An 18372-nucleotide genomic window follows, 5' to 3' on the forward strand; every position below is an offset into this window, starting at 1 on the left:
TTTATATAAAGGAATACAAAGACTAAGAAATAAGCATTTTTCAATGACTTTTTTTTATTATTCAAAAAACCCAGCAAGTTCAGTTAGCACTTACAGCCCCAAATTCTCACATTGATGAAAATCCTATCAGGTAATTTATTAAAGACTTCTTGTATATTACTATCCCCCTCATGAGGTACATTTAGCACAGGGTATGGAAAACCAGGAAAACATTTTGCAGAGTTAATCTTTTGTGCCTCAACTGTGCCAAATATGCCCCATACCTAGGGACATCCAAGGAGCATCAGGCCAGGGAAATGGAAGGAACCCAGGAGAACACCGAATCACGCTGATCCAGTATAATGCCTAAAAAAAGGGCAGTAAGCATGGGAGGGGTTGTATTTGCAGCTAGGCAACAGGGAAGGAATAAAATCCACTTGGAAGACAGATTTCTTCATCTCTATCCTAGAATTTTATACGGCGTACTGTGCGCTGGACCGATACCTTCCTAGGACAATTTGTTCAGTCAATCTCTATATTTAAAAAATGTCCTTTCTTGTTTTGAACAGTGATGGCACAAAATGGAGGAAGGAGCCTTGAGATTTCCCAGTTTGCACTGCCAGCATCCCACTACTTTAAAGTTACCAATAAGCTTGAGTTGCAAGTTTTGGTTTTATGGGTGCTTCACACAGTGAGTGGCAAAGGGGAAAAGAAACATACGACTCTTAAATATAAAAGGAAGATGAATACTAAGGATGGGGGGACCTGCTGTTTCTTGATTTGGACCATGTGGAAAGCGTTTCTCTCTCTTTTTCAAAGTAAGCCCTAGGAGGCCATAACCAGATGAAGTACCATTCTAGGACTGAAGTCCTCTGATTTTTGCATTTCTGTGAGGCATCCAGCCCCTTCTCTGCTCAAGAAAAGCCCAAAGTCCACAGCCCGTTCCTCAGCAGGTAACCTGACCTCCTGCCAAAGGAAGCTGGAAGACATGCACTAGGACTCGGATGCTTGATGGAGGCCTTCACCCTCCAAACCTGAACCCAGACATTAATACGATTCCAGTGAGTTAAGAAGAAGAAAAGGAGATCAAGAAGAAAACACAGTAAGTAGATGGACTAAAAGGCCAACATAAGGGGAGCAAGATGCTGACACTGCTACATACAGTGTGTGCTTTTGAACTCAACATGTGTTTGCTTAGCAAGTACGCAACCCAGGCTAGCAGGTTTGCTGGTTTATGAGAAAACAGCTCAGTTACATGTAACTAGAAGCTCAAAACATCAACACATCCCTCTAAACAAGTGCAGAGTTGGAAGTCGTATGGAAAACAATATCCAATTTTAAGTTTCACTTACCCAATGCCACCTGACAATGAAATCTTGAAGTCCCAAAACTAAGAAAACCTCATGGACCATGGAGGTCAATAACAGTTTTGTCTGTGTTTGTAATAGCTGGCCCCTCATTAACTTACTAATTTAATTCAATCAACAGTCAAGAAGGCCAACCAGAAATGAACAGAAAATTCTTGCTGTGTTGCTGGAGCTCTTACAGTTCTTTCGTGCAGCCACCCATTTGTGATTTGTGGCTCCAGAAAGTGCTGCTTTCACTGCTGCTGCTAACAGTTGAATAGAAGCATTACTGAGTGCAGGAAAGGGAACTTGAGAGACTGTAAAACAAAGCTGTCTTCTCCCAGGTGCTGCAGGGATCACAGCCTAAGAGATCAGAGGAATTATTAAAACAAAAACACTGACCATAAGGAAAAAAAAATAGTTGTAAAGACAGTTCCCACTCTTCTGAATCACAAAATATTTCATTTATTCTAGTATCAATTCTAGTATCAATTTCATCAGTTCAGCCCACAGAGACAAAACTTCAAAGGTGCTCACAAAAACATTCTAACTACATGGGTTTAGAAAGACCTTCAAAGAAGCCACATATGCATCACTTACAGGCAGAAACCCTCCCCCCACCCCCTACCTAATCATATAAATAGGTATGCCAAAATGGCATAAGGTTATGAGGATTCACACAAAAAGCTGTACATTTTTAATAGAAAACATGAACAAAGGCAAAAATAATGAAATACATCCAAAACTAACTGAAACAGATGCCAAGACTTCTGAGGGGAAAAAGGCTGGCACTTTCATGCTTCTGCATGCCAGCATAACTCCAGCTGACACAGAAAGAAACTTTCCTTATGACCTGAAACCCTTTCAATCGGCGTTGTAATAACGGCGGTCAGTGACCAAATACATTGCTACATATGCTATTTGTCTGATTGGGTAAGGCGGATCTCACATACCACGGCAGAAAACATCTTGTACCTGGTGAAGCTTAAACCCTGTATTTTCAATAGGGCTTGTATGTGCTGACATGGCAAACTTATCAGGAAAGGAGTTCCCAGACAAAATGCAAGTGATACCTGAAAGACAATTCTTTTTGTATTAATACATCAGCTGCATATCATATCAATTAGATACAAAACCATTTTTGTTCATATAATTGTTTTTATATGAACTATTTAAATGTTTAAAATTTAATGAAATATACAGTTTCTTAGATTTATTTCTTCTAACTGTAATTTTGAAATTTGTCAAAAGAATTATTGCTAGGTCTGATCTTGCAAGTTTTACGCATGTTGAAAATCATTATAAAGTACATTGTGCACTCTGGGACACAGCCATATAGCTAGATCCATGTGAATCCAAATAGCTTTTCCCAGAGCATCACCTTTGAATATTGTTGCCTTACTTCTTTAAGAAAAATGAGAAAATCCCCATTTTACTCCAAACTCAGACTCAAGCATAATTAGAAACTCGTCAAGTGCCATGAGCATCTTAAATTGTCACAACATTTAACGTATAGCATTGTCAAGCATGTGCAATCCATATGCATCTAGATTGTTATTTGTGCAAAAACATGCAGACCTACTCTGCCTTCACGTGCAAATCCACAGCCTTCAGTGAGGGTTTTGTGGTAGTCAGTTATGGGAGAATCTGGCCGACATTTACCTTCTTTGTATTTAAGACAAGAATTATTAACTACTATCCGTTAAAAGGTCCAACTGCAGAATGTTTTAATAGAAAAATAAACATTTTAAGTTATTGGCAGATAACATTAGTGCAATTACTTTGACCGCCTTACTTTCATACAGCAGATTAAAATAATATATTGTCACTTGTGAAAAGAACCTAAGACACTTCAGAAGCAGTTATGTAGCTGCCAAACAAAGAGAAGAGGATCAGATTCTGTGGAATGATATAACCACCACACTGCACTTTACGTAGCTCTCAATGCTTAGTGCCTTTTAATGCTCCAGAAAACGAAACCCAAGGCTTGTAAACTAATTGCAGTTCTTTCCATACAAAAATATATCACTTATGTGATTTTCAAAAGGCTGACTAACTGCTGGCTAGAAAGAGCACATTTTCGTATTCAGCTATATCCTAGAAGACATCTGGATCAACTTCTTTCTTTGAAGAACCATTTTTGGTAGTCCGAATTGGTACACGGTCGTAACAATGGTGCTGGGTTACCACTGTAAGCATTTGACTCAGCTTGTACGCACTTCTGGGTTTGTAGATGAAACAAGGTACCATCCTGCAAAACACAGAAATAATTTTTGCTTTTCAGTTCTTAAAAATTACAGGCATATCACTGTGTTTTAAAAGTAACGGAAGACATTCGTAACAAATAAATATCACACATACCCTTCTCATGGGGCCATGCAGTGAAGTCAAAATGCCCAACTTGAGGATGTCTGAAATTCTGTCAGAAGATCCTGCTTTTAAACCTACACTAACAGTGCTTCAGAGTGATTGGTGTTTTGACATCTAAGCCTGTAAATGATGTGCCAACCTCACTCACTTTCATTGCATTTTGTTACTGCACCAGAACATGGGCAGAGAAAAGCAAAGCCAAGTACATGCATTACCCAAATTCACCAACGTATTGCACATCTTACAAGTAAAACGTAAATGTTGTTAGTTAAGTGTAGTTATTGAATACATTTTTAGGGAAAAAAATTCCCCTTTCTTCACAGGGTATATTTTTAGCGGAAAAGGCAAAAATATCTAAGCATGCCCTGGTGCCTGCAGATGTGTGTGGAGTTAGCTTGCTGGCTGGAGGGCAGCACAGCTGCCTCTGAGGTGTAGGGTCTGACAGGCCTCCACAGTCAAATTTCCCAAAGAACACATTTTGAGGCCTCAGGGTCTCCTACTACAGGAGTCTCCAAGAACATTTCATCTCCAGTTCCTGTCCCTCGCTCCAATTTGGGAGTGCTGTCAACTGGGATAGCGACCTGCAAAAAGGCGGCATAGCCAGCTGTGGAGAACTGCCCTGCTCCAGAACCATTCCTCTGGCCCAGGTGACATTCCCACCTGTAACCATTTCCAAAGCCTCCAGCAGCTTCAAAAGAAAAATGCCAACACCCTGTCTCAGAGCATAACCCTGACCCCTTTGCGAGCCTGCTCCTCCTGCTGTGTGGAGCGCTGCGCTAACTGTGCCTCGAGCTGCAGCCACTGATACCCAGCAGCTTGCCCATGGGCTTGCTCATGGGCTTAGCTCCTGAATTACTTTCTTGTTTCCATTGTGATAATTCAAATTTTTGAGTGAAGTAATCAATATCTGCCTCACTGATTTTTGACTCAGTGCCCGTAAGAACTTAATTCCTGCCAGGCTGCTGGGAAGGCTGTTCAAATCTTTGATTATGATATATCCATAAGGACAGCTTTTCCAGTGTCTGACACTTTTCTGCACAAAGCAAGAGAAATGTGGTACTGACACCTCACCCATCGCTTGCCTTGAAAGGTGGGGACCAGTGATTTTGATTTAATACAACAGAAGAAGGGGAACTGGAGCAGAGCAGTATGTTCAAATCACCCACAGGCACAAAGTGATCACAAGAAAGAAAGAAGATTTAAAATAATTCCTAAGGTATCAGATGCTAAAAGCTAATGATTAGGAATGCAGTGGAAATTTATGTATTCCAAACTTGTGCTTTCTTAATTATTTCCTGAAGTGACTGAGGGTCATTCAATATATGTCATCTTAGGGATTAATGCATATAACTTTGAAAAATTTTGTTAAAAGTCAGCATTAAAAATGAAACATCATTTATAAAGTCAGTTTTTTAAAAATTTTGTTTTACTTAGTAAATACCACTGTGAGCTTCAGTCTGGACTAGATCTAGTGAACGGACAGTTGTTTTCATATTTTTCTTTAGAATTTACTCTGCCACCTATCACTGATGGTAGTATCTAAGCATGAAATTTGTCAGCCACGGAGCCTGTAGAGTTTAGATGCATTATGCAGACACATTATGTAAATAAACCATTTTGATATATTATATGACCTTTTCCTTTAGCTAAATAATAACACTCCAGAACCTAAACAAGGCCATCATTTTTCATCCGATATTTTTTTCTCTCTGGCATCCAGGAACTCCTTCAGAGATTAAAAACTAGTAAACGCAGTCTTCTAAGATCACGTTATGTTTATTAAATATACTCCATATTTCTCAGTATTCCTCTCCTTTGGGAGTAGGCATTAAGGCTGAAGAAGAGAGGTACAGATTTGCCGACTGCCCACAGCCAGTAAGATGTGTCCTGTTGGGGCAGGAGTAGGGTGGAAGGTATTTTTTGACAGTGCATCAAATTACACAACTGCACATTACACTGCAGAAAAGCTCAGGGAGCACTTCTGCTGCGCACAGGGAGGGTCATGAGAGATGGGTTTTGCAAAGCAGCAGCAGCAGCTGCTCAAAAGCAGGGAAGAGTGTAAAGTAATGGTGGTATGTGAAGTATCAGAGAGATATGGTGGTACAACACTGGGAAATAAAAGAAGTCAATGAAAGGAGAGCAGAAGCAGACCATAGCCATGAGACTGGCTGGGGAAGGCATATATGAAGGCACATCAGTTCTCAGGAGAAGACAGTAGGGTGAGATGTGAGAGAGAACCAAGCAGCCCACAGAAAGTGCTAGATGGGGACAGGGCAAAGACAGACCTCTGCCAATCTTCCCAACTCCTTTGAGATTAAGGAGGGCACTTTCCTTCCTCTTGTCTTTCCGTACTTTGACTGGCATACTCTTCACCTGTGCACTGCTGCTACCCTGGTTCTGTGTTCAGATATTAAAAGCCAAGATAACATATTTCTCCCAGAGATCTATTCAATGTAGCCTACACGATGTGCCAGCAGTAAGATAAAAAGAAAAAAAAACCCACCCTCAACAATTCTCCTTCCATCCACTCCCCAAAATACCAAACCCAAAACCAAGCAGACACACTTACCTCTCTCAAAACAAATTTCTGATTTTCAGGAATACTGTGGACATTTTCTTGACACAAGTACATTGTCAAGTAGTCTGTCCCTGAATCGACTGCTGCACAGACTTCTGGCTGTCGAGTGTTGTAACGTATTTCATTATGGGATGTGTACTCGAAAAACTACAAATCCAAGAGAAGAAACAAAGGACAACAGTCACTTCATATGTACACAGGAAAGTACTTAGAGGACACACTAAGATAATTAAGTTCACATATTGAAGTTGCTGTTGTGGAGAGAAATTCTTCCAGAAGTATTCCAGGAGCCTTAACTTCTGCCGTTTGCTCAGCGTTTTACAGAAAATCAATCTCATCACAGCACTGCTTTACTCTAGTAGCACTTAAAATGTATGAAGTGCTGAATAAATGCCCCGGAAAACAGACATTCCAGCATTAAAGAACTTAAAAAAATCTGACTATAAAATTCTACTTTCACATTCTAGATCACCCTTAAAAATAGGATGGAAAACAGTTTATAGTCTGACATCATGCCTTCTTAATTCAGTTGTCACAAAACAATGTTAGTTTTAATTAAAGAGTAGCTCTCTGCGTAGTTTCAAGTGCAGTTTTTGTCAAGGTTCATTTCCAGTTACAAAGTATTCAAGATGCATGGTGATGAACATTTTATAATATAACATTTTAAGACATTATTTGAGGCAAATCAGCTACAGCTGCCTTTAAACATGAACAGAATAAAGACAATTTACTAGCTTTGCTTGTTGTACAGTATTCTACAGAGGTGTTCTGAGCATGCTCTAAAACATCTTGGCTTCTGTAGCAATTATGGTTGAAGACTTCCTTAAAATTTGTATATTTATCATGGACATTTGCCAAATTTTGGACTTCATTAAAGAGCAGCAGAGCCTGAAAGTTGTTTGTATTTAGCACACTTGTAAATAATTTAGATTACTATAGTGCATGGATGTGTGTTTAGATCCAATTCAGATTATTCTCAGTAGAGCAGAGGAAGGTTTTTATACACATCAGAAAATTGCTTGTTACCAATAGTATAGCTGCATTAGTGGAAACCAATACAAGGATGAGGGACAGAAGTTTTGTTTCACCCCTGGAGAAAGAGACTGTAAGGTTTTATGAAGGGAGCTGTACCAATTCAGAAGTGTTGTATATACTTGAACTTGCCACAAAACCACCCTTAACGACCATCAAGGCTAATTACCCTTGAAAGGTAAACTGGAAGCAGAGTTTTAATGTAAACAGGACCATGTGATTACAAAGTCTGTAGTCACCCATTTCCAGGTTGTAAGAGCCCTGATCTAGACTACACTGATAGCAGTTGATTCATGAAATCTGCCTCTCCTTTTATCACACTCAGGAATTTCTCTGCCGAGGTGGTCACTGCAGCTGTACACAGACCAGTGCTTCCCCCTGTAGTGCTTCATGGCTATATTTTTTTTTTTGCCCCACCAGTGATGCAAGTGACTGACCCCCCCCCCCCACAATTAACCTGTTTGCCACCATTCATTAGTGGTAAGCCCCAAAGGGAAGTGAGAGTTTTTTGAGAAAGCAACTTCAAGTTTTGAAGTCTACCTGCTGACATTAACACCCAGGAGACTTTCCTTTCCCCTTGAAACCTCTTGCTGGGGCCTGCTCCTATGATGCAGGCTGTGCTACCTTTATGCCATTTGCTTTATGCCAGAAATGTCTCATCATCATCAGTTGTAATAATATTGCCCATTTATTAAAATATTATTATTAACTCTTAACAGACAGAGGCTGTTCCCTGGCCTTCAGGCTTTAGTTCCCAGGTTCAGCACCTGGCTGGCACACGGAACGCCGGCTGCTTTGGGCACCACAGTGAGCTATAAGGGCACTCATTTTAAGCCTATGACTCGTCAATAAAGAAAAAACTTCACTCCTACTCGTTTGTGTCTGGGTGGACACATTTTTACAGCTGCCACTTTTACAAGACCACACTTAGAGCCTTGGTCATTAATGGATTCATTAGATATAACAACTCTTTTTAGCCACGTATTCAGTATCAGTTAAAGCCTGCAAGCTGCTGATTGTACTAGGTGCACCAAGAGTAGATGGAACAGCTACCTAGATCAGAGTGCTCCTTACTACTGTCATCTTTCCCAAATGGCCTCTCAAGGACTTGCACCAGATTTTGGAGAAGAGCAAACAAAATGGTTGACTTCTGGATAACATTAAGGATTGGGGTTATACTATTAGCAACCAAGCATTCCTGCCTCCTTGCCCAATGAACATTACACAGTTCTTTACCCTATACTGCTTCAAATGGAATAAATACCTCAGACTTTGGGCTTTTTCAAGCTCCAGTAATACACAAGATAAATCTTTTCCACCTCAAAAGGTGAAGTGTTTTTTAGGGCTCTTTCCTTGCCCAGTGGGTTCTGTGGGCAAAAAGGAAGCATTTTCAAACTGATCCACGCACTCTCATCCCTCTCTGTGACTGACCATTGTTATTCTGCACACAGAAGGAAGTCTGCACTTGACAGGCAGAAGCAGCAGAGAGGTTACCTGGTCTGATACCCCTTTCGCAGAAAACCCAGGAGCTTTGCTAAGCTCTTTGTTTGCCTCTCCATATTTTATTCAAATTATCAGATGCAAATGGGAATACTGGGGGGGTACTGTCAAAGCCGGCTGTTGAGTGGTTTCCCGTCCTCTTACCACATCGGGTTGGCTCCCTGCCACCATGCGCTTGGTGTGCGTCCCAGCCACACCAAGAAGGGCAAGGGGCTGTATTCGTACTGAATTTTAAAGCCTTTCATTCTTGTCTGCTGGGGCAGGCACTTCCACAAAACATCAGCAGCCTGTGGCGCAAGCACCAAGTAGCCAGTGCTTTGATTTTCTGCCTCTCTTCCATACACACTGAGCTCCTTCTTTCACCACAGCTGTATCCTCACCTTCTTGTTATAATGAACACACTAATTTTAAACAACCCACAGATACCTTTCTTACTGGTTACACAAAAGCAACTCAAAGGGTCTAAAGCGAACCCTCTTACTTAGGTCATGGATTCAAGGAAAAAATAGCAACAAATTACCAGGGACCTTAGTTTCACGAGACCGGTTTTACTTACTCGGACATAAATGGAAGCAGGTGCTGGACTTCATAAATAATCAAGAGCACAGAACTCTCCTCTTGGCACTGTGCACACAGATATTCAGAGGTCACTTTAAGTGGAGAATTGCTTCCAGTGAAAAGAGCTTTTGCAGTTGTCCCCTTCATAAACAGACACCTGCCACTAGCATATCATGCCGAAGGATAGGTGCACTGGAGTGTGAGGCACATATGGCCGACCAAGTTAATCTTCATTAATGTTAAATCCTTTTTTTTTTTTTAGAATAACTTTATTCACCACAGTACAGCTCAGTAAACTTCATTCCTTTATACCATGAGACAGTGTGAATGTCCAGCAGGGAGTACTATGTGAGGAAGAAAATGTTCAGTGGTAGAAAAAACTGCAACTAGAGGAAGGGATGAGAAGGAGAAGATTTGAGGATTAAAAATGAGAGCTACCCAGGAAAGAAGAAAAGCATGTGCAAAGGAGCAAAATGTGACCTAGTGTGGGTAAGAACTGGTGGGAGGAATAAGCGAGGGAAGAGACAGAGCAAGGCATTAGAGAAAGACTGGGAGCCAGCCAGCATAGAAAATAAAGTGTTAAACAGCATGGAGGGAGGAAACTGGACCCGTCTGTGACATGTGGTGCAGGGCAGGGGACTGGAGCAAAGCTTTGTAATGAGGGTTTGCTGCTAAAGCTGTATATAGGTAATGAGCGGAGTGATGAGAGCCCACTGGAGGAGAGCTGGCAGAAGAATTTGGGATTAGGATGGCAGATTCCCTTCCAAGGGCAAAACAGCAGTTAAGGGCTGCCTGTTGTCAGCAAATATGTGTGAAACTGTGGTGAATTGCCTTGCTCTCCTTAGCACTGATACAGCTAGAGGATGACCAACCTTGTCACCATCAGTTCCATCAGCTGGCAGCAGTGGATGTACATGTGGGAGATCTGACTGTTTCGGTCCTGCCACTGTCATCTGCCGACTGGGCTAAGGAATGCACACCGCCAGGAGCAGCCTGTTACCTTTTAAGAACTACTGTCAACAGGGCAGGGGGGCGGGAATGAAATTGAGAGAAATGTCCTGCTGGTAGGTTTCATGGCTATTTGTGAGCCACAAAAAGGAGGTGCAAGTTCAGCAGTCCTGACTTCCATTTCCCATCTCACTTGTGCTTCTACATCTTGTCTTATTTTAGCCTCCCTCTGTTCCCCCACCCACAGTTCTCCCTGCTGTTCACTTCTCTTGCAACTAGTACCTGTCATTCCTACTGATGCCCACTTGCCAGATGCTCTCTCCACTCCCACATTCAGTCCCCCTGCCCCTTTCCACTAAAGAGGTGTCCAGCGATACTGCGCGTCACAATCCCTCCCTGCAGCTCCTAACTAACCCTTCCTCTGTCACACATGCCCTGCTGCCCTACCTCTGTCCAAGAATTCTGCTCCCTGTCACCTTGGCCCCCTCTCCTTGGCTCCTGTCAGCCCTCCCATGCCTTTTTGCCCATTTCACTAACAGTGTTTTGCCCATTTCCAGTGCTTGGCCTTCCCTCCTCAGGCTCTGCAACTCTCTTGTGTCATCTCGTATTTTCTCCGATCCGTTTATCCCGCAGCCAGGTGGTTTCTCCGTTCTCCTTCCTCCCGCTGCCCCAGATGCCAGCAGAGGGAGCACGAACCGCGCAGCTCCGAGCGCCGCTGCCCCCAGCCCGGTGCCCGCTGCCGCCGGGACCCACCATCAGCAGAGGCACAAGGGCATGAATATCCCGTGATGTGGTATCTTTGCAGTCAATTCAGTTAGTCTCTTAGTGCTAGCTAAACAAAGGATAATGCCATCTCATGATAATTCATCTCTGAGTTGTATTTCTCTTTTGCTTTCAGCTTTTATCCTATCTCTTTTATTTTTTCTTGCTGGAAGGGATAAAATTTAAATAAACGTTTTGCTCAGAGAAATACAAAAAGATTCAACCCCTCTCCTCACTGTAATCTGTCATACAAGGGAAAAAAATATCTATAAATACCTTTTTTGTGTAAGCATGCAATCCTATGCATGAAATACTTCTTAATCTACAAATGCAATCAACTCTTCTTCATCAGGAAGTGGCTTAACTAGGTTATCTGATTATTAACTTATCTTCAGTGTAAGTGTATAGAAGTATGCTTAACTTGGGTGTGGAGCTGAACTGAGGGAGTCAAATGGGTGGCTGTGGTGTGGCTTAATATGCTTGACATACATCTGTCAGCACTGAGATCCTTTGGCTTTCATGATCCAAGATTCTCCTCCTGCCCCAAACCTTCCCCCCACCCCCCACCCCCCACTCCCCGCCCCAGCATCATGGCCTCTGGGACAGAAACACCAGGAAAGTTAAGACATAAACGAGCCAGAAATAATACATACTACTTAACAATAGTTCTAATAGTTAAGGCAATAAACTTGCTATCAGAAACAAATCCACTTCTTTTTAAGATACGAAGCACAGTGCTCAGGTGGTTGTTTTCCTTTTTTCATTTAAAATGCAATTCATATTATAAGCTTTCTCCTCAATACAGACTTGTTTTTTACTCCCTGAGTTTTTACACCTTTTTAAAGCAGGGTTCAGAAAGATAATGCTTATCTGCCACATCTCTGATTCTCTTCCAAACCTGTTTTTCCTTTCCTGTCTGAATGTTTGGATTAATTTAAAAAATCCCAAACAAACAGTCAAGCCACCCAAACTGTCACAGGGCTATGGACTTACTCTCAACGAGACCCTACCTATTCTTCCACCCCTCCCCACTAGGAGCATGCCATATAGTCTAATCTGGGTTAGAAAACAAAAATCAGGCTAGATAGGTAAGTATATGTTACATGCTACCCATCAAGCACTAAGCCTCAGTTCTAGGTGGCCACTCAAAACCATGTGAAACAGCCACTGTAGTTTGCCACACAGCGCCCCACAACACTTTTACCACAGCATTATGCAGAGAGCTTTACGGGTATCATACCTAACCCCTGCTGCACATAGTTTTGATCAGTATGGAGAGGAGACACCAGCAAGCATTTTCAGCTTCAGAAGTTAAATCAAGACAGCAAGAATCAAAGTGTTAGAATGGATCCCTGCTTTCCAGGGTTCTGGAGCCCACGCCCAGGAGGCATTTCTGTACAGTGGAGTACAGGAGAAACTGTACTCCAAAATGCCATCTAAAACCTCTTGTGCAGTTAGACAAGCACCAAAAGGAAGAGGTATCATGAAAGACACATGAAGAACTAGGTGAGGTTTGCAATTCTATTAAGGGCTTTGAAGACATGGACAAAAAGCTCAAAGATGTGCTGGTCTGCCCAAACTAGACTATAAGCACTATAGCTGCTAATGAGCTCTGTGGAAAGGTGTACTTAGGGTATGCATGAGTTCCCTGGTCTGGGTAGACACATCATCAGAACGAAGGAAGTCTGACCTTAAGATACATCAAAATTAAAAGCATTCAGTGCAAGATTCAACATTAGACCTAAGGTCAACTCACTGTGGCAACATACTCTCTCAGCCCTACTGCAATGCTTTTACTGTACTTTTTTAGATTACAACCATCGTGTTAGTCAAAATGAAAATAAAACATGAATCTTACCTGATTTTGTCCCATGCCATGACATGGGTACAGTATGACCCTGTGTCCAGTTACTTGATGTTCATTTGTAGGGTTATAATCAAAACAAAAGTTTGCCATTCCTCTATTCTTCAGCTAATCAAAACAAAAGAATGTTTAAAGTATTAAACTAAAGTAAGGAAGATATTCTGTAGTCACTTTACACCCATGCTGCTGGGCTGTGAGGTTTGTATCTCAGAGCTTGTACATACTAACCAAAATGGAATAGATCAAATGGAACCAATGGCAACATCTCTGACTAACGGGAAATAAAACTGTTGGGATCGTCTTGACTTTGGGTGTTGAAGCAGCCAGACACGATGACTTCCCCCAGGAATGACACCATGTTCTAGTGTATTTTCACATGAAGCAGGCAGGAACTATGAAAAGCTGTGCTGAAACTCAACAAGCCAGTAACTCATGCAGAACAGCTCCCACCCCCCCAGGATCTACTTGTTCAATTTTCTTATGAAAAGACTCAGTTTGTCAGATGGGAGACGTTAGAAATATTTGTTCTCAAAAGGACTCCAGTACTCTCTTGAGGTTGAACAAGCAGACAGATTTTAAGACCAGATATCATGAAAGTGGGTAAGATGTAACTTTGGAAAGAGACATTAAAGTGTGATATAAAACGTTCTTTACTATTGTTGCTGATCTCTGACACAGCAAGTGTGTAACTTTTAGATTAGATTTGAAAATATTGTGACCTGGTTTTAAAAACATCAGGCTAATTAGCAAGGATTTGTCCTTAACAGAAGGCAAAAGTAACTGAAAATAGGTTAAACAATGCTATAATAATTACTGACTCCTAGTATTAGCCATTTAACAATATTAAAAATTACAGAGTGAAACAGGTTCTGTAAACACAGATTTGAGCTGAATGACCGTGTTACTGAGTATAATTGTATCACAGACAAAAAGAGTAAGCAGAGTAAATCTCAGAAGAGTTAACTCAGCAAGGTGTAATTTCACCCCTCTTCCCTAGTCGTGATAAATGTATCCTCAATTCTTAACTTGGAGAATGAATGTGCACAAAGGGATTGCAGAAGGCTAAAACCAACCAAACACGACAAACCCTGCAGGACCCTAACCCACCACAGAACAAACCACACAAGTTGGAAAATTAAATACCGGTGTTCTATATACATTTTGCTTTCCCAATGTCTACTTTTATTGCTACCCGATGTCTTCTTTCCACTGCCTTGCGCACGCTCCCACTGACCGACAGCCAAGCTCTCAGAACCTTGCATGCCTGGGCTGCCCGCCCAAGGCAACAGCGATGCCTTGGGCAGGAGGATGGAGAAGACGACCGAGCCGCCAGCCTGGGGCCCCTTGCAGGGCTGCCGGGGGCTGTGAGGCTCTCCTGTCAGAGCCAAACGTATAAACAGATTACTGAAACCCTATCTTTACAGGCTTTGCCTCTTCATTCCTCTCTGAACATGTTTCCACTATGCATTTGGTGTAATTTTTCAGTACAGGATAAACTAACATCTGAATTCGGCGTATGGTAAAATTCATCCTTAGTTTTAGTGCTCAAGTTTACCAGAAAACCCCTGGGAACCCTTTCTACAGAAAGCGCTGCTTGTTTTATGGGAACACACTAGACCATTGCACCCCTCCTCAAACTGTCAAAAGAAGTCTTTTTTTTTTTTTTTTTTTAACTTTATAGCACTAGGCAAGAATTACACTTAGAAAAACAGGAAATAAAAGTGTCTTCTACAGATGATTTTTAACACTACCATGGAACTACATAAACCAAACAATAAGCTTCTCATATTTCTACATGCTACATCAAGAAACGTCAACTTAAAGTCATAACCACTTAAGAACAGTAATTGTATCTCTAAAAACATACATTGGTTTTGGTGGTTGTCAGCGGCTGTCCTCAGGCTCAGAGGGTCTCTCATTCATACGTTCAGTAACGTACGACTTTGCCTGACTGTCTACCGGCCCCAAGGGAAGATAAACACAGCAAAGCCCTTATCTGTGGTGCCCTTCCAGACAACCCAACGTCTTCGCTGCCGCTCCAAGCATGCATTCTTCACTGTCAGCCCCCAGCATGTGCTTGAGCACATGGCCTGGAATTTTAAATAGCCTATTTTTAAATGCTATGCACCACCACCAACAGAACTATGGTAACTCTCTGATGCGTGCTACTCAATGCCCAAATACAGACAACAAAATCTGTGTAGAAGATTACCAAGCTAAGCTTCATTTCAGGTGGCTTAAAAGCGAGCCTGTACTCCCAGGATGCTACCACATGTATTCTCTCATTTTTCTCTCTCATGCAGAAATGCTTGTGATACGTGCAGACATATGCCTAAACACACACGGTCTGTATTTCAACCTGGTTCTTTTAGTTTCTTTTATCAGACATCAGTAGATGCTAGACATTAGTAGATGCTCTTTTATACCCACACTTCATCAGGAAGCCTAATAGGTATTCAAGACCTGCTTTGCGGGAATAGTGCATACTCTAAGCTGTTAAATGACCTGATCTGAAATGACAAAGATTTGGAAATAATCACATTTGAAAATCTGATTGCAGAATCATTTATGGTAAAGAGAAAAAAAAAATATCTGCCCTCCATTCCAAGGTACAAAAAAGTATGAGAAAATATGTGAAAATAATGCTCTTGTTAAATGAGAATACACAGTTCAAGTTCCTTTTACGTGCTACAGCTCTATCAAAACAGCAATCATCCATTCATTTCTGAAGCTATCTTTGTTCCCACATCTACCATAAACAAGTCATGCAATAAGAACAAAATTTTCTCTGTGACTTACCTTGATTCTCTTGCAGAATGCTGCATTAGAGAAACAGAAGCAAGAAAAAATGTTGATCACCTTGCCATTAAAACACATCGTTCAGTCAGTTCTAAGAAATTCTGCCCATGCAGGATTACTGGCTGCTTCTTTGCCTCCTATTGAAATGCTGCGGTTGTACTCTACAATTCCATTTAGTTACCACTCTGTTTGGAGGCTGGGACAGGTAGTAAACAGCAACTACTGAGACATTCACCTCAGACCTCTATCCCTTACTGCTTGGAGAAATTTAAATCTGTTGTTTCCTGACATCTGGACACTTGCATATAACAACACAATACAGATGGCATTCTGCAAATCATTATTAGGTTTTGGGTTTTTTTTAAATAAAATCCATTTCATATAACTGTAAGCAAATCATCAACAACAGATTTTTGACATTAAAACTTCATTACATTAGTTGATAAATACGGGCAGTGGAGTACAGCCAATCTTCCTCTTCATCCACAAAATAGATCAGAATCCTCTTTACTCTGCCTCAGTGGCACTGGTGCTGATGCATTGTGGTACTGTGGGACACAGTTATGAATTTTCAGCAAGCCAACAGCTTCATGGTACTGACCAGGTATAATTTTTTACCTCAAAAGTAATCTGAGCAGTCAAAAGGAATGATTTTACTGAGTGTATGCTATTTTCGTATCACCCTTTTTGGAAAAAAAATAAATATCCTCTGATTTCTGTTATCTTCTTAAGCTATCGTGGTTTAACCCCAGCTGGCAACTAAGTACCATGCATCCACTTGCTTACTCCCCCGCACTCCCAGAGGGATGGGGAGGGGATCTGCGAGAAAGGTAAGACTCGTGGGTTGAGACAAGAACAATTAAATAATTAAAATAAAATAATAACAACAACAATTATGACGAGAAGGAGAGAGACAGGGACAGAGGCATAAAATCCAAAAGGGAAAAAAAAAAACCAAGTGACGCACAATACAACTGCTCACCACCCACTGACTGATGCCCAGCCAGTCCCAGAGCAGTGATCAACAGTCCTGGGTAATTCTCCCCTGTTGATATACCCAGCATGTCATTCTATGGTATGGAATACCCCTTTGGATAGTTTGGGTCAGCTGTCCTGGCTGTGTCCCCTCCCAATTTCTGATGCCCCTCCAGGCTTCTCCCTGGCAGGGCCTGGGAAATTGAGAAGTCCTTAACTTAGTATAAACACTACTTAGTAACAACTAAAAACATCCATGTGTTATCAACATTTTTCTCATACTAAATCCAACACACAGCACTGCACCAGCTACTGAGAAGAAGATTAACTCTGCCCCAGCTGAGTAAGTGCAACGCTAAAATGGGTATACGATGCTGATGACTAAGATCCTTAGAAGGAATCAATTATGAGATACTGCTGTTGGAATTCAGTTGTTCACCCTAGCAAGTCCAGATCTCCCTGGGAGGCTCATGAACATACAAGCACATCTCAAGCCATGGTGTGTTTGTTCACTTGTATCAAACACTTGAATTTCTCCTGCTTCCTTTAAAAAAAAAGTCTCTCAAGACTTTTTCAGAGGCTGTACAGCCAACAGAGTGGTGCATATTTTCCTGTGTTCGGCATCAGATCACCAGGTCTAGTCAGCTATAATCTTGGGTACCAATTCAACTCAAGTGGCAGCTCTACAAATTGTGTTACAATGCAGTTTTAGAGGTATACCCTAGAGGCGGCTGTTTTGGAGCCTGATACCTCTGACAACTTGTAACACCAGACATGCAATAGCCTTTTTGATGGCATATCTTAAGCCACGTAGCTAAGATCTCTGCTTCTCTAAGCCTCTCTCTATACATCATGTGTTATTTAGGTAATTTACAAAATGTTCTCTTTCATGTCAAAGCTATACAAAATTACTCATAGTTTTAAAGGCTTAAAATCTTTCTTCTCGAGTTTGTTTGGGTTTTTTAAGGTTATATCTGGTCTAAATTAAAAAGAAAATTATGTCTATGCATTCGGAAATTCATTGAGGATGAGATGGTCTCAGGGCAAAATGCGGAAGGAAGCTGCCAATAGAAAAATTCAAGTTTTCGATCTTCCAACTAATTCAGTCAGTCACAGATGCCTTTAAGGATAGGTGGTGAAACGAGCCATTGGCTAGATCGTCACAACAGACATGTATCAGCTTAGTTGCTTCACATTCAGCTGGAAGAAAGATCAGCTACAAACCGTTTGAAAAGAACAAAGAAAAACTTCTTGTATCAAAACACAATATGGTCTCACTGCCAAGTGATCAAACATAGAAAAGGAGAGAGAAAATCCTGACTTTTGTGTCGACACTGTCTTTTAAAAGCAATTTGGATGCCAAGTTCAAAGCCAAATTCACTGACTGACCATAATCTTCATCCGCAGATATGCACCCTGAACGCCAGCAATACCTACTACACCCTTGAGGGGAAAGGAACCCTGACTACCCCTGTGCTTTGCAGCCACGCATTTCCATAGTCACCACTAACATGACAAGATCACAGGGCTGCCCAGTTCCTCTGTCTTCACCCAGCTGCACAATGCAGCAATGTCACGGTACTAATACTGAACACACAAGATGGCTCAAAGTTCCTCCTAAAGGTGCCCACACCGTCCCTTCCAAGGGCAGCTAAGATTTT

At 41.5% G+C, this 18372-nt stretch overlaps 1 protein-coding gene across 1 annotated transcript in view; it reads right to left on the bottom strand.

Annotated features, from left to right (window-relative positions):
• Nucleotides 1-1767: 1767 nt before the first annotated feature.
• GALNT12 (polypeptide N-acetylgalactosaminyltransferase 12) overlaps nucleotides 1768-18372 on the bottom strand; it is a 49903-nt gene continuing 33298 nt past the window's right edge. Inside the window, exons 8-10 of the mRNA XM_037381533.1 lie at nucleotides 12932-13045; nucleotides 6265-6420; nucleotides 1768-3576 (exon numbers count right to left, since the gene is read on the bottom strand). Of these exons, the coding sequence (XP_037237430.1) occupies nucleotides 3439-3576; nucleotides 6265-6420; nucleotides 12932-13045 (408 nt within the window). The 3' untranslated portion in view covers nucleotides 1768-3438. The remainder of the gene's footprint in view (nucleotides 3577-6264; nucleotides 6421-12931; nucleotides 13046-18372) is intronic.

This window comes from Falco rusticolus, chromosome 3 (genome assembly GCF_015220075.1).
Source record: "Falco rusticolus isolate bFalRus1 chromosome 3, bFalRus1.pri, whole genome shotgun sequence".
Lineage (NCBI taxonomy): Eukaryota > Metazoa > Chordata > Aves > Falconiformes > Falconidae > Falco > Falco rusticolus.